General features: G+C 29.1%; 1 protein-coding gene across 7 annotated transcripts in view; it reads right to left on the bottom strand.

Annotated features, from left to right (window-relative positions):
• LOC143258428 (DDB1- and CUL4-associated factor 6-like) overlaps window positions 1-13,115 on the bottom strand; it is a 126,648-nt gene that overhangs the window by 13,449 nt on the left and 100,084 nt on the right. For all 7 annotated transcript variants that reach the window (XM_076517349.1, XM_076517351.1, XM_076517354.1 and 4 more), the window contains exons 15-16: window positions 7,280-7,436; window positions 1,322-1,410 (exon numbers count right to left, since the gene is read on the bottom strand). In XM_076517349.1, coding sequence (XP_076373464.1) covers window positions 1,322-1,410; window positions 7,280-7,436 — 246 coding nt within the window. The remainder of the gene's footprint in view (window positions 1-1,321; window positions 1,411-7,279; window positions 7,437-13,115) is intronic.

Below are 13,115 nucleotides of genomic sequence, written 5' to 3'. Positions count from 1 at the left end.
TAAAACTATTTAATGGTTTCCAAAATCATCTAGATCAATGCATCTATTAAAATGTTGGAGAAAACTAGCTACTCTACCTAACAAATTGATTATTCGGGTAGCTGAGTGAGAAACAACCAAATAAAGATAATGTGGTGCAAGTTGTATATACAGAGAGAGATTTTGCATTGTTATTACACTAAAATTCTACATTGATACCTAAAATGAAAGGTTTTAAGAAAGAGAGATGACTGAATCATACTTCAAGCACAAATAAAAATAAACAATATCAAATCCCAGTACAACAGAGTAAAAGTTGAAAGCAAAATAATGAAAGACATGAATAGGTAAACTTAAAAACCACAAAATTCTAATCACTGAAAAATATTTTTAAAAGTCAATGAAAAAAGACACTGAAAGCCTCATGTAACACAAAGTGTACAATAAGAGAGTGAATAAAACCTTATTCTGAAACACAGAAGGTAATTCATACTTACCACACTGCTGATTTGACCATCAAAACTTTAAAAAGTCCTTCATTCAACAAAATAAATCCAAACTTATAAATACTTTTAAAAACAAAAACTAAAAATACATGAAACAGCAAACAGTAACAAAGAATGAAATGAAAAAGTAATTAAAAAACAAAATTTGTTAACATAAACAAGTTGGAACAGATCATACAACAATTACGATTTAAGATGTCATTAACATACATATTTAACAACGTATAATTTGAATCACTTCGTGTTTCGAGAGTGGTTTATTTCACATGATCAGATGGTTTCATGGGATTTCTATAGTCATTCAACAACTAAAATGAATATACTTTAACCATAAATACTAGTCAGTTTTATTTTTTGTGTTTTATGATTATCTAGTGAGACATGCATTCAATGGGAAGAGTTCTAATACCACTTGTATTGATATTCTTCTACTCACTTTGCTATTACAAAACAAAACTACTGACTTCAAAATTTGAAAGTTACTGAAATCAAAACCTAAAAAATAATACACAAAAAAGGTACACTTTTAGATGTAATAACCTTAACTCTGTTTACCTAACATGAATTATAGTCACTCATCTTGTTTTTAAGTATAAAATTAACTATGTCTGCATAACAGAAGATTCTATCTACAATAAAAACACCAAAAGATTAATCCACTAGCCAAAAACACCAGAGTAAAAATTTTTCTTTACGATAAATATCCTGAACTACAACATTGCAGGTTACATCACACACCTGAAAAAGGCCTTTATTTGTATTATTAAAGAAAATAATTAAAATTATGTATATAACTGTAATTATGTCTTTTAATCATCATAAAACATTCTTCTCACCTCCTTGGCTTTTTCCCGGTCAAAAAATGGCTCCTCTCGAACTGGAGCCCACAGCTTGATATCATAGTCGATTCCACTAGATGCTAAAACTGCAAAAACATATGTCATAGATTGGGGTTAAGTCTTTCATTAAATTTTGTTTCTATAGACCTTAGAACAAACTAACCTATTTTACCATACTTAACACACTGATCTACCATTACTAATTCTTTAGCCATTTCCAGACTAGGGGAATGTCACTGATAACCCTTTATCTTTTTCCTTCTAAAAATGAAAAAAACTTAAATACATTGCATGAAACTTAGTACAAACTTAATAAAAATATCTAATTTTGTTTCTAAAACTTTACTATAATTGGACTTAAGTTTTCAATTACATTTTTAAGTGTGAAATATTCAAACTTATCTTCATTTTAGAATTTTAATTTTTTTCAATACTGATTACAAATTTTTAGTATATTTATCCAGTTTCATATTGATTGATATTTACTAACATATTTATTATGGTACTTTCTTTCCCAGACTGCAGTAGTCATCACTTCCAACTTTAAATTGTAAAAAGTGCAGAAACTGACAGAGATTTAATGATGATCCAGAACCTATCAAAATATCTTTGCTAATAATTTCTTCATCAAAAGAAATTTATATCTATTAAATTTACTTTTTATAAACTGCATTATTTAAATATGATGAACTTCATAAAAATATTCAACAAATTAGGCTTTGTATCACAGTTGAGCAACCATACTCTCTTAACCTAACAAGACTTACCAGATGTGCTAGAGGAAAATTTCCAGAATCTTAAAAAACATATAAATTAACATGAAAATAAATTTTAGGATTGAAATGAATATATGAATAAAGGGTAAAAAAATCTTACATTTGTGATTTGTCCCCAAATCTCCTAAACTTTTTACTATATTCTATTATTGTTTTCCATGTCTTACAATACCTTATCCACTCTGCATCACCATAATTTATAATATGCTTTATGAAATAGTGTTTCAACTCTCTTTGTAGCTGTTATACATGGTTGTGTTTTCAGCTATCTTGATCACATGATGTGAGGTCATAAATGGGTGGGAATGAAAAACCATATTCATAAAATTAGAGAAATAAAAGGGGAATAAATCATCAAATAGATGGTTTCTTAGTTAATATAATTATTTTATGAGATGAGCAAAAAATTTCTAAAAAGTAATTTTAAGTGTGTACTGTTTCTGGAGTTATACAGATTTATTTTTGTTTCCAGACTGTGATATTGTTTTCTTATTCCTTTGTGAATTACACTAAGTAAATAATAAAAATATTGCATTTTCAAAGCGATAACAACATTAATCCACTTTCCTTTAAATAATGGGATGTTAATGTAACCTGATGGGTGGAGAGTGGGTACCCAAAGAGCTTGACAGGTTAACTATTTATTTTTGGATTTATGAAAATGGCTGAAATCTTCAGTTCTGTCTTTATCACTGTACTGAAAGATGCTGCTTTTAATAGCATGTAAGTGACAGCATGTGCATGCATTGACAACTTAAGTAAATTTATCCATTTTCTTGAAATTTACAAATAACTTGGTTGATATAATCATTGGTACAGATATAAGGGGGTGTACAATGTAAAATTAGCAGCTACAGTATTACAGGTTTCAAAATACAAGAGATAAAATATATAAGCTTTTCATCCATAGAAGAGTGAAAACAAATTAATGTTTTAGTGATGGGAATGTCTGGAAATGGAATTTTACATCTGATTTCTTTCTATAGTGAAAATTAATTTTTAGGTAGTGAAAACTCAAACACACAAAAATCATGGAACACATTTGTATCACTTGTCCATATAGTGAAAATATCACCCACATAGTGCATTTAAAAATAATAACTGTAAATTGTTGATTTTCCCACATTCTTCCAGAATATATCCCTTAACAACAAGGAATTTGAGATAAAATTATTGTATTTTCTGTTTACTTATTACTGTCTTTTATAACTGCCAAACTCCTGAATGATAGTGAGTTAGAGCACAGTAACTTTTAGAATAAGGTTTAACCTTCTAGTTTTCTTATTTAAGTAAAAGTTATGAATAGTTTTTATTTTTCACTTTTGCATAAAATCACCAAAAATGTTTACTGTACACTGCTGATGTGTTGTAGAAGTTTGTCATTCATAGTTCTTTAATAAGCAAGAACAGTTTATATATTTTTAAACATACCATAGAGCAAAAGGGCAAATCTTCTAGTTTCAGAAATGAGTTAGAAATTCAACACATAAAGGTTTTGTTCCAACACGAGAGTATACATAATTCTGTTTACTAATTCAGTTCTAACCAACAAACTAATAAAAAGCAAACAGTCGAGTTCAAATGAGCAAGGATTTTAAAAGGAACATAGCAAACTAGTGGAACTCTTGACATTCAAAGCTATCGTAACAAACATTTAATCATCACTAATCATGATTAACAGAAAAAGGGTCTATTTTTATGAGATTTCACCATGCAATTTCTTCAGGATATTAACACCCTACTGATCACAATACTAGGCTCAAAACAACTAAAAGATAATAGAAAGTTTAAAAAAGTATTCCAATACAACTCATGGGTGGTGTTATGAAGTACCAGTGAGAGATATGCTTTGTCTGTATTTACACTCAGTCTCTGAGAATAAAAATACTGTTTATATAGTGGTTATCTCCCTCATTTCCCAATAGGTGGCCAAAAGCCACCTGGAAGGTGTTCACCTCTTTTAACCTCCTACACCACTATACAATAGTATGTTGTCTGTCAGTGAGTTGATAGACACAAAAATGACACCATATAATGGTCACTTAATGTTGGAATCTGTACTATCATGGTATCAGTAAAGCACGCATATGCTATGAATCCCAAGAGAAGTTCTGAATTCTGTAGGCTACAAAATAACATAGCAAATGAACTTCAAAAGCAAGAAACAAAAATATTTGTTACTCTTAGTTTTCATTTTATTTACCTTTGAAACAGAACACTTTGAGGATCCTGCAAAAGTCCATTTAGTATTTAAAATACTCTAGGGACAGTGAGTTTTATTTACTTTCCATCAACAACAGTAAGTTAGTTATACCCCATCCTTGTTTTGATGTTACTTCAACTAACAGTTTTGAAGTATTTATTAAAACTCATTTTAAGTTTCAAGTTTTATTATTTCAAAACATTATCTCACATTGTTACTTGGTTTGTGAACTTAAAACTCATCTAAATCTACATAACTCTTACCACAGTAAATTTGTTTTTTGAAGTTAAGCACAAAGCGATACAATGAGCTATCTGTACTCTGCCAACCACAGGTATCATAACCCAGTTTCTATAGGTATAAGTCTATAGACATACTGCTGTGACAGTAGAGCTTTACCATAATGAAGATAAACACACAATGTTAGTTAGGATATTAACATATCTGTTTATTATTATTTTAATTATTTGTAATTCAATTTTATGACTATTATTATTATAATGATTCCTACATATTGCCAACTTAGTATAAGAACTTAAGTCCAGTCCAAGCCTTCTGGATTGATCATATATTGTAATATACTATTGAATGTACCTCCACAAATATTGCTAGCAGTGAAGGTATCCAAACAATTACAGAATGTATTCTAATCAAGATAGGTAATATAGCTTGAATGCAATATTTAATTTAATTGTGTTCATTGTTAAGTATAGCTTTTTTTTTTTTGTTTAGGTAACTTGCTTTGATCATTTTGTACAATTAATTACCAAAAAATCACTACACTGAATTTTAATATTCGAATATTTCCACACATATTCCTATAAACTGTTGGTTTTAAACCTTGTATTAACCAGTGGTTATTCCAATCCTACTGGTGACACTGAAAGTAATAGGTTTCAATTTAAAAAAAAGAAAGAAAAAAAGTAACTTTTAAAAATTTATATTCCAACATACAATAAACCATCATCACATGTTTTATAATAATTTATATTCCAACATACAATAAACCATCATCACATGTTTTATAATAATTTATATTCCAACATACAATAAACCATCATCACATGTTTTATAATAATTTATATTCCAACATACAATAAACCATCATCACATGTTTTATAATAATTTATATTCCAACATACAATAAACCATCACATGTTTTATAATAATTTATATTCCAACATACAATAAACCATCATCACATGTTTTATAATAATTAATCTCATATATTTGACTGATCTGTAACATTTTTTTTAATTTCCAATTTCTATCAGAACTTTCACAAAAATACTTTAAAAATTTTACTAACCATTAAATAAAGTTATAAATATAGCAGAACTAACTAAATAACATGAAATTAACTTACATTCTCAACATGTTTTATTATATATAATTATATTTTTATATTATTGTAATAGTCAGTAGAATTGCCAATTTTCCACAAACTACAACATATGTAAATAAGTTTCAAGATTTCATATGAATTATATGACACTTAGAAAAGGTTACTTGTTTATTGGTACAGATTAAGTATCATGCTGGGATACACATCACAACAGTGACAAAATACTTAGAAGTAATTTCCCAGTACAGAGATACAAAACAATTAAAATTTTAAAGATAAACTGAAAGATAATTGAATGAAAACTATTTCTTACATTTTCTACCAAGGGATAGAAAGTGACAACGTTTTTAATGCTTAGGTTTACCAAATCAAAATTACAAAAAGAAAAATGTACCAAATTTCCAAAAAAAAACTCAGTAAATCATCTCAAACAAATGAATAAAATTGAGTGCCAGACTTGAACATGAAGGTTGATAATGATGTTTGAAGTCTGGCACTCAATTTTATTCATTTGTTTGAGATGATTTACTGAGTTTTTGGAAATTTGGTACATTTTTCTTTTTGTAATTTTGATTTGATAAACCTAAGCATTAAAAATGTTTTCATTTTCTGTCCAAATTATTACATCTCAAATTGCTGATTTGAACAAGCCAAAAACATTATTTTTCCTTAGGATATATAAAGATGAGTTAGCAGTTAACTACAATAGAAATGATATAAAATCAAATTTCCTTGAATTAGAAATAACTATCATAATATATCAAAATAAATCATACAGTAGTAAAACACAGCACAATATCATGTTTAACACTTAAGTGTAAGAGAAAAAACAGTCTTGGAACAAAACATATTCCATCAAAAAGATTTGTAAAAGAATATTAGTTTTGACACATTCATGTCCACTTACAGCTAAGAAAACTGTTTACAATGGCAAAACAAAGCATTCTAGTTTTTATAAGAAAGAACATAAGAAAATTAATTTCATTAGCTACACTCATTACCTACATTTGTAGCTTGCTCTAACCAGAAATTAATAATAAATGTCCTCTGGGAAGAAACTGGCTCACAGAACTTATGCAACAGCAAACTTTTAGATTTCCCTTGATGGCACAGGTATTCCAAATAGTTCAATTTATAAAAGGCATTTGGAAGAATTCAAATTTAGTGAGCTTTCTATAAATAAAGTTTTGACAATTTTTTGTGTGTAATTTTCCATTTCAAACATTACTTTTATGACTTCATTCCTCTTTCTCAGTCAATTTTATGACTTCAGTATCTCACATACAGGAGAATAGCACTATGTGTGCCATCATTTTTATTCTTACATTTCTTCCAGTTTCACTCATAAACTTTTTCAAAAAACTAATAAGATACAACATAAACACCCTTGTTTTATATCTTCCAGAGCCAATTCATTAAAAGTCAGGTAATTCCTGTTTTAGAGTACCTAAACATTGACTTTTGATTAGCATTTTCTTAAAGGACTTAATTTTAATCTTGATTGATACTAACTTATCTTCTACTGCCTGAGCTTTGCTATTAACTTTAAAAGCAAGGAACACCTACTTAGAAAACTTTGAGGCCACAATTAAGTTGCTCATCAGAAGAACACTGTACACAAAGAGACTTACTTGGGTCGAATGGGTGTGGCTGTAAACAGTTAACCACATGATGGTCAGCTTCCATGATCATGACCAACTCAGAAGAATGTCTATCCCATGTAAATATGTGACCACAATCTGAACCACTCATCACAAAATTGTTTCCCCAAAATGCTGCTTCCTTAATCTGGAAAAAGATTTTGTGACAATCTTTAACTTGAAAATAATAAAAAAAAGTGTTTGGCATTATTAGAATGTTCACAATAACATTCTTCTATTGAACAGTTAATATTAATTGGAAAATAAACTAAAAATTGTAGGAAATCACAGTGTACATAAAAAGGAAAACACCTACATAACTAAAAATAATGTTAATTAATTGTAAGTATGTGCTTTACCCTAATTTTTAAATATTTTATCAAAATTAATTATTGAATTCACCACTACCCACATAAAATTCTTTTTATTTTTTTAATTACTGTAATATTAAGTTTAGCTGGGGAATAGTCTATTATGTTTATCCAAGATGGTCTAAATGAACAGTTGCATAAAAAGGTCAACCACTTTTTTAGTAAAAGTGGACTTTATGCACTATTTCAAATTTATTTATTCCAGTTGCCAACTTGTTTAAACTGGAAGACAATATCTACAAAATTAATACAAACTGATAGTCCATTATCCTGTACATGAAAATAATCTTGATGCATAACACTATCTTACAGTTTAAAACAATGCCACTGTATATTATCTTACACACATTATCCAAATTTATGTATGAAATTATCACACATGTTAAAATGATGTCAGTATGTGATTTCAGCCTACATACATAAAAGAAAAAAAACCTAATGTATGACTTTACCCTGCACATTAAAATAATCACAATGTATAACATCTTGGAAATAAACATAAAAAATGCAATGTGTGACATCACTCCCAACAGAAAAAAAAACACCTTAGTGTATAGTCTCTTGTAGATTAGAACTCTAATGTCCAAATTCAGAATGATATTATAATACCTGATGTGACAAGAATGTTGTATTTGATAACACCACCAACTTTAATAAAGAACAAAACCATACATAAATTTCTGATATTAAACAATCTAAAACCTTCTGAATTGTGAAGTTTCTCTACAACAAATTCACAGAAGTTACATAAAAAATGTCCTCAGTTAACTTTCTTTATACAAGATTGTTTGAACTGATTGACCATGTGACCAATCTGTACTCATTTGAAGCTGTTATAATTTTGATCTTATAATTTTTAATTTTAATATATATCTTCAAAAAATGTGGGAGATTTTTCAGTAAACATTACAAGTCCTTTACACACAAAAAAATCAGAATTTTTGTGAAGTATTTTTAAAAAGCAGATAAAACTTTTGTTCCCAAATATATTGAGTCCCTTTGACTAGTTCAAGAGTAAAGTAATTTCCATGTTTAGATTTTAAAATTCCATTCTTCATCTCAAGAACCTCAATTTCATTTGTATAATTTCTAAAACTTCCTAAATAACTTTTAAGCACTTCTTTTTTTCAATAAACCTTTGTATTTTTCATGTTATTTTCTGTGACCTAAATTTATACTTAAACTTAAAATTGACCTTGTAACCACAAACAAAAATTGAAATAAATTTGAATTACCTTTTTATATTTCATAGAATGACTTCAAATTGTAACATGAAACTACAATTATTTGTCATAAGTTGCTTTAAACTAATAACAATATACGTTTATTGATGTTTAAATTTCATTGTTTTATTGCCCTTTGAACTGTGTCTCACTACTATTCTCATGACTATAAACTGGAAATAATTTGGGTAACTTGGGCTCACATTACACTATTGAATTACATTACCAACAAACTACTCATGTGCATGCCTTACGGAAATTTTATTATATTATTACATATTTTACCTTATCTAACCTAATGAGATTCCTAGTTCTACACTTCAGTTATTTTTATTATAATAAATAAAGAATAAACGTAAAAAACAAAATAAAGTACTACTTTGACCTTTTTTTATGTTGCTTTTGAGTATCTTTCATGATATAAAAGACTGTTAGCATAAATATTATTATTTAGTTTATTTTGTGAATATTTTATGATAATTTATTTTTTTTATTATAAGAAAGTTGAAAGCAAATGATTATTGGAAGCTATTTTTGTAACTCATTGAAAACAGCAAGAAGACGATTTAAAAATTAACATATAAATAGAATGACATGAGCGGAATGCATACCCAATAGCATAAGAGATTAAAGTCATAGCCAAGGAAAAAGTTAACTGCCCAAAAATTGATACACCTAACGAATAACATAGGCTTAACTTTTAATGTTAGAAGAAAACTAAAAGTTTTAAAAGAGAAAAGAAGTATAGCTTATTCAGTCAAATCAAGTTCTTGAGTAATTACGCCAGCCAGAGTGCACTTTGACAAAAGGAACAGATGATACCTGAAAGAGTAGTAAAGGCTGTGGTAACTCAAGACAGTGTAAGTAAATTACATATGAAACACTAGTATGATAGAAACAGAGAAAGGCAATTTGGCTTGTTAACTGAAATTTTAAAGCAATTGAATCTGAAAGAGTAGTAAAGGACAGTGTAGGTAAATTACATATGAAACACTAGTATGATAGAAATAGAGAAAAGTAATTTGGCTTGTCAACTGAAATTCTAAAGCAAATAAATAGGCCTAAGTGGATCTTTAACAAGAAGAAAACTATATATAGTGTTTATGATGTATCTATGGACCTTTATAGTGTAAATAATTTCTTTTATATACATTTAACTAATTCAAATATACACATGTATCACTTTGAAAACAAGTGGAAAGCATACTTTTAATTTATCTTTAAATTTATTGCCAACAAGTCGCAGTGTTCTAAAACTAAGAACAACACAGAAAATATTTATACTAAAAACCTTTGACTGACAATTGGTGAACATACTCTTAGCATCTGATCATGTCAGTGACACTTAACCCTTCTTTAATTAATTAAATCATGCACAAAAGAACACAGAATAATAAAATGCAAAAGCAGACAATGTCCTATAACTATCACAATTTTTCTGGCTTTCTATCTATGTAATCAGAGCTGTTACAAATTCAACTAAGCTAGTTCTTATTTTTTCCATGGGAATGTATTTGTGGGAATGAGATGGCCGACAGAGCAGCAAAGTCTGTCTGTTCTAGATCTATCATCCCAGTACCCATTCCATACATGGACTATGGTCCAGTTATCAAATCCAGACTGTACACCACATGGCAGGTAATCTTGAATGAGCAACACAATAACAAGCTTTCTCAAATCAAACCTTCTCTAGGTCTTTGGCCCCCTTGCTTCTGTAAGGATCGAAGAGAGGAGGTTGTTTTGGCAAGGCTACACATTGGTCACAGTTTTTTAACCCACCAATTCCTTTTTTCTGGTACTGCTGCACCAATATGTGGTCCATGTGGCACTCAGATCACAATCATCCACATTTTATTATCATGCCGTCATTACAACCTAGAACGATGACACCATTTTAAAGATATTTGTAAGGCAGGTTTGCCCATGACTTTGGCCCATGTTATAGGTGATAATGCCCATCCCACTCATGTTTTTACATTTTTAAGAGCCATTGGTCTTTTACACTTAATTTAAGATTTTTTATTGGATTATATAGTGTTATAGCATGATTTCTTTTACACATTTTAATGTCTTAACACAATTTCTATTACATATTTCAAATTTTATTTTGAACTGAACCCAGGACTGGAAAGGCCAACTTCAGGTGACTGACAGCAAGGATGTACTTCTTGCTTTAGTCTTCCTGGCAGTTCCTAATTTTACATATTTTACTTTTTACCTTAATTTCCCTATACCTATACTGTACCACATCTTGTCTGGCACAAATAGCCTTGAAGCTTTGTGCCAATAAACACTGAATACCTACCTACCTACCCATGGGAATGAAACTTGTACTAAAAGAAAAATTAACAATTCTCTGTTCAGGAAACAGCATAAAAATAATTTGATAGACAAAAAACTCAACTTTCTATTGGTTATAAATGACATAATATTAAATGCAAAGTAGAACTATTAACAAACCTTGAAAGAAAGAATGCAACAGGTGAGTGTGGCAAGAAGGGTCTGATGTTCTATTTGATGGCTCTGTTACAAAACAAGATTGAAGGCCAGGAAAATTATGCTTTGTCTGAATGCTGATAATATTATAGTGAGTAACTTACATTAAATTTCGTACTTATTGGAGGGGTGGTGAATAAACTGTGTGTGTGTGTGGTTCCTTACAGCAAAGCCACATCAGACTATCTGCTGTGTCCACCAAGAGGAACGAAACCTCTAATTGTAGCAGTGTAAGTCTGAAGAGTTACCACTGTCCCAGTGGGGGATCATTAGAGAAAAAATGTCACATTTCTCACATTTAAAATTCTTCCTCATTAAATTAAAAACTTAAAACTTATATACTAGTAACATATGGAATATTAGATATGATTTTATGCTATACCAAATGGTATAACCTAAACAAAATATTTAATTACTTTTTGAACATAACCTCACTAAATACCTTGTGACATGCAAAATAAATGATGACTATGGCAAAAAGGTTATAGAGCGACTACTAAAACTTCAAAAAAGATGTTACATCTCCATAAATGTGAGTACACTCATTGGAAAATAACCTTTATTATATTATTTCAAGTTCCTTTATCCACTATAAAAATGGACACTTGAATATTTATTACAAGAAGCATTTACGTGCACCATAAATATTCCTTAGGTAATAATTTAGTTTCATATTATGTGCTTCAAACGTTATGGTACTTGTATGATAGTTCATCCACTTGATAGTTAGCAATACTTCTGGAACTTCACTCTAGTTATGTCACTATAAGACGAAATCAGGCAAAAAACGAAAATACATAAGCATTCAACAATTAACTTATTAAACAGTGAAAAATTACTTTCCTGTGTTTAGCAAGTAGTCTCTAGTTGTTGAATTAGATTCTTGTTTTTTTAATACTTTATTGATATTTCTCTTATACCCATATAAACTTTCACAAAACAAATAGCTCAGAAAAGAACAAATCCTGTAATACACAGTAAACTTAAAGCACTCAAAAAAATGTACCAGTCTGGTTAAAATTAAGCATGTGAATGTGCAGTAACACTATTACACTACAACAATGAAGCACTGAAGTACCATTAACTGAACATTTTGACAGAGAATATGCTATTTATTTGACATTTTTTCTTCTATGTATCACTACATTAAACCATTTGGATGTGAATTATTTTGGTGGTCTGTTAGTTTTTCTGAGCAGTTACAAAGCATATATTTTAAATATCATACATGTGTTACAAATGATTTCTTGAGACAAAAAATGAATAATAATGACAAGCATTTTTCTAGGACACTAATAATATTGCTGGTTGAATATATAATACAGTATGGTTAATTTCACTGAATGATACTGTAATTACACTGAAAAACAAACAAATAAATGATAATCATACTTTATAATATAGTTGTAACAAAGCCAAAGCATTGTTATAAGCCAATGTCACTCACCCCTTTAGTTCCTTATTATGCAGTTGGCATCTGATGGTCAGTTAGTTATCATGAACTGCAAATGACACGTTGGTCTCACACAATGGCTCCCAATGGGTAAACTTCAAAAACAAACTTCTGAATGTTTCACTCATATGGAAAGCCATAATATTAAATGAAGCCAATTAATTAGAGCAAGCTGTTGTGAACTGATCAAGTATCTCCAACTGTCATAAGCAGAATATAAAACTTCTTCCAAATAATCAAGTTAACTGTAAAGTTGTTAAAATATCTGGTCAAAACAAAAATAA

This window comes from Tachypleus tridentatus, chromosome 8, assembly GCF_004210375.1.
Source record: "Tachypleus tridentatus isolate NWPU-2018 chromosome 8, ASM421037v1, whole genome shotgun sequence".
NCBI classification, from domain to species: domain Eukaryota; kingdom Metazoa; phylum Arthropoda; class Merostomata; order Xiphosura; family Limulidae; genus Tachypleus; species Tachypleus tridentatus.
The sequence above is the reverse complement of the archived record's forward strand: the minus strand, read 5'-3'. Positions and strand labels throughout refer to the sequence as shown.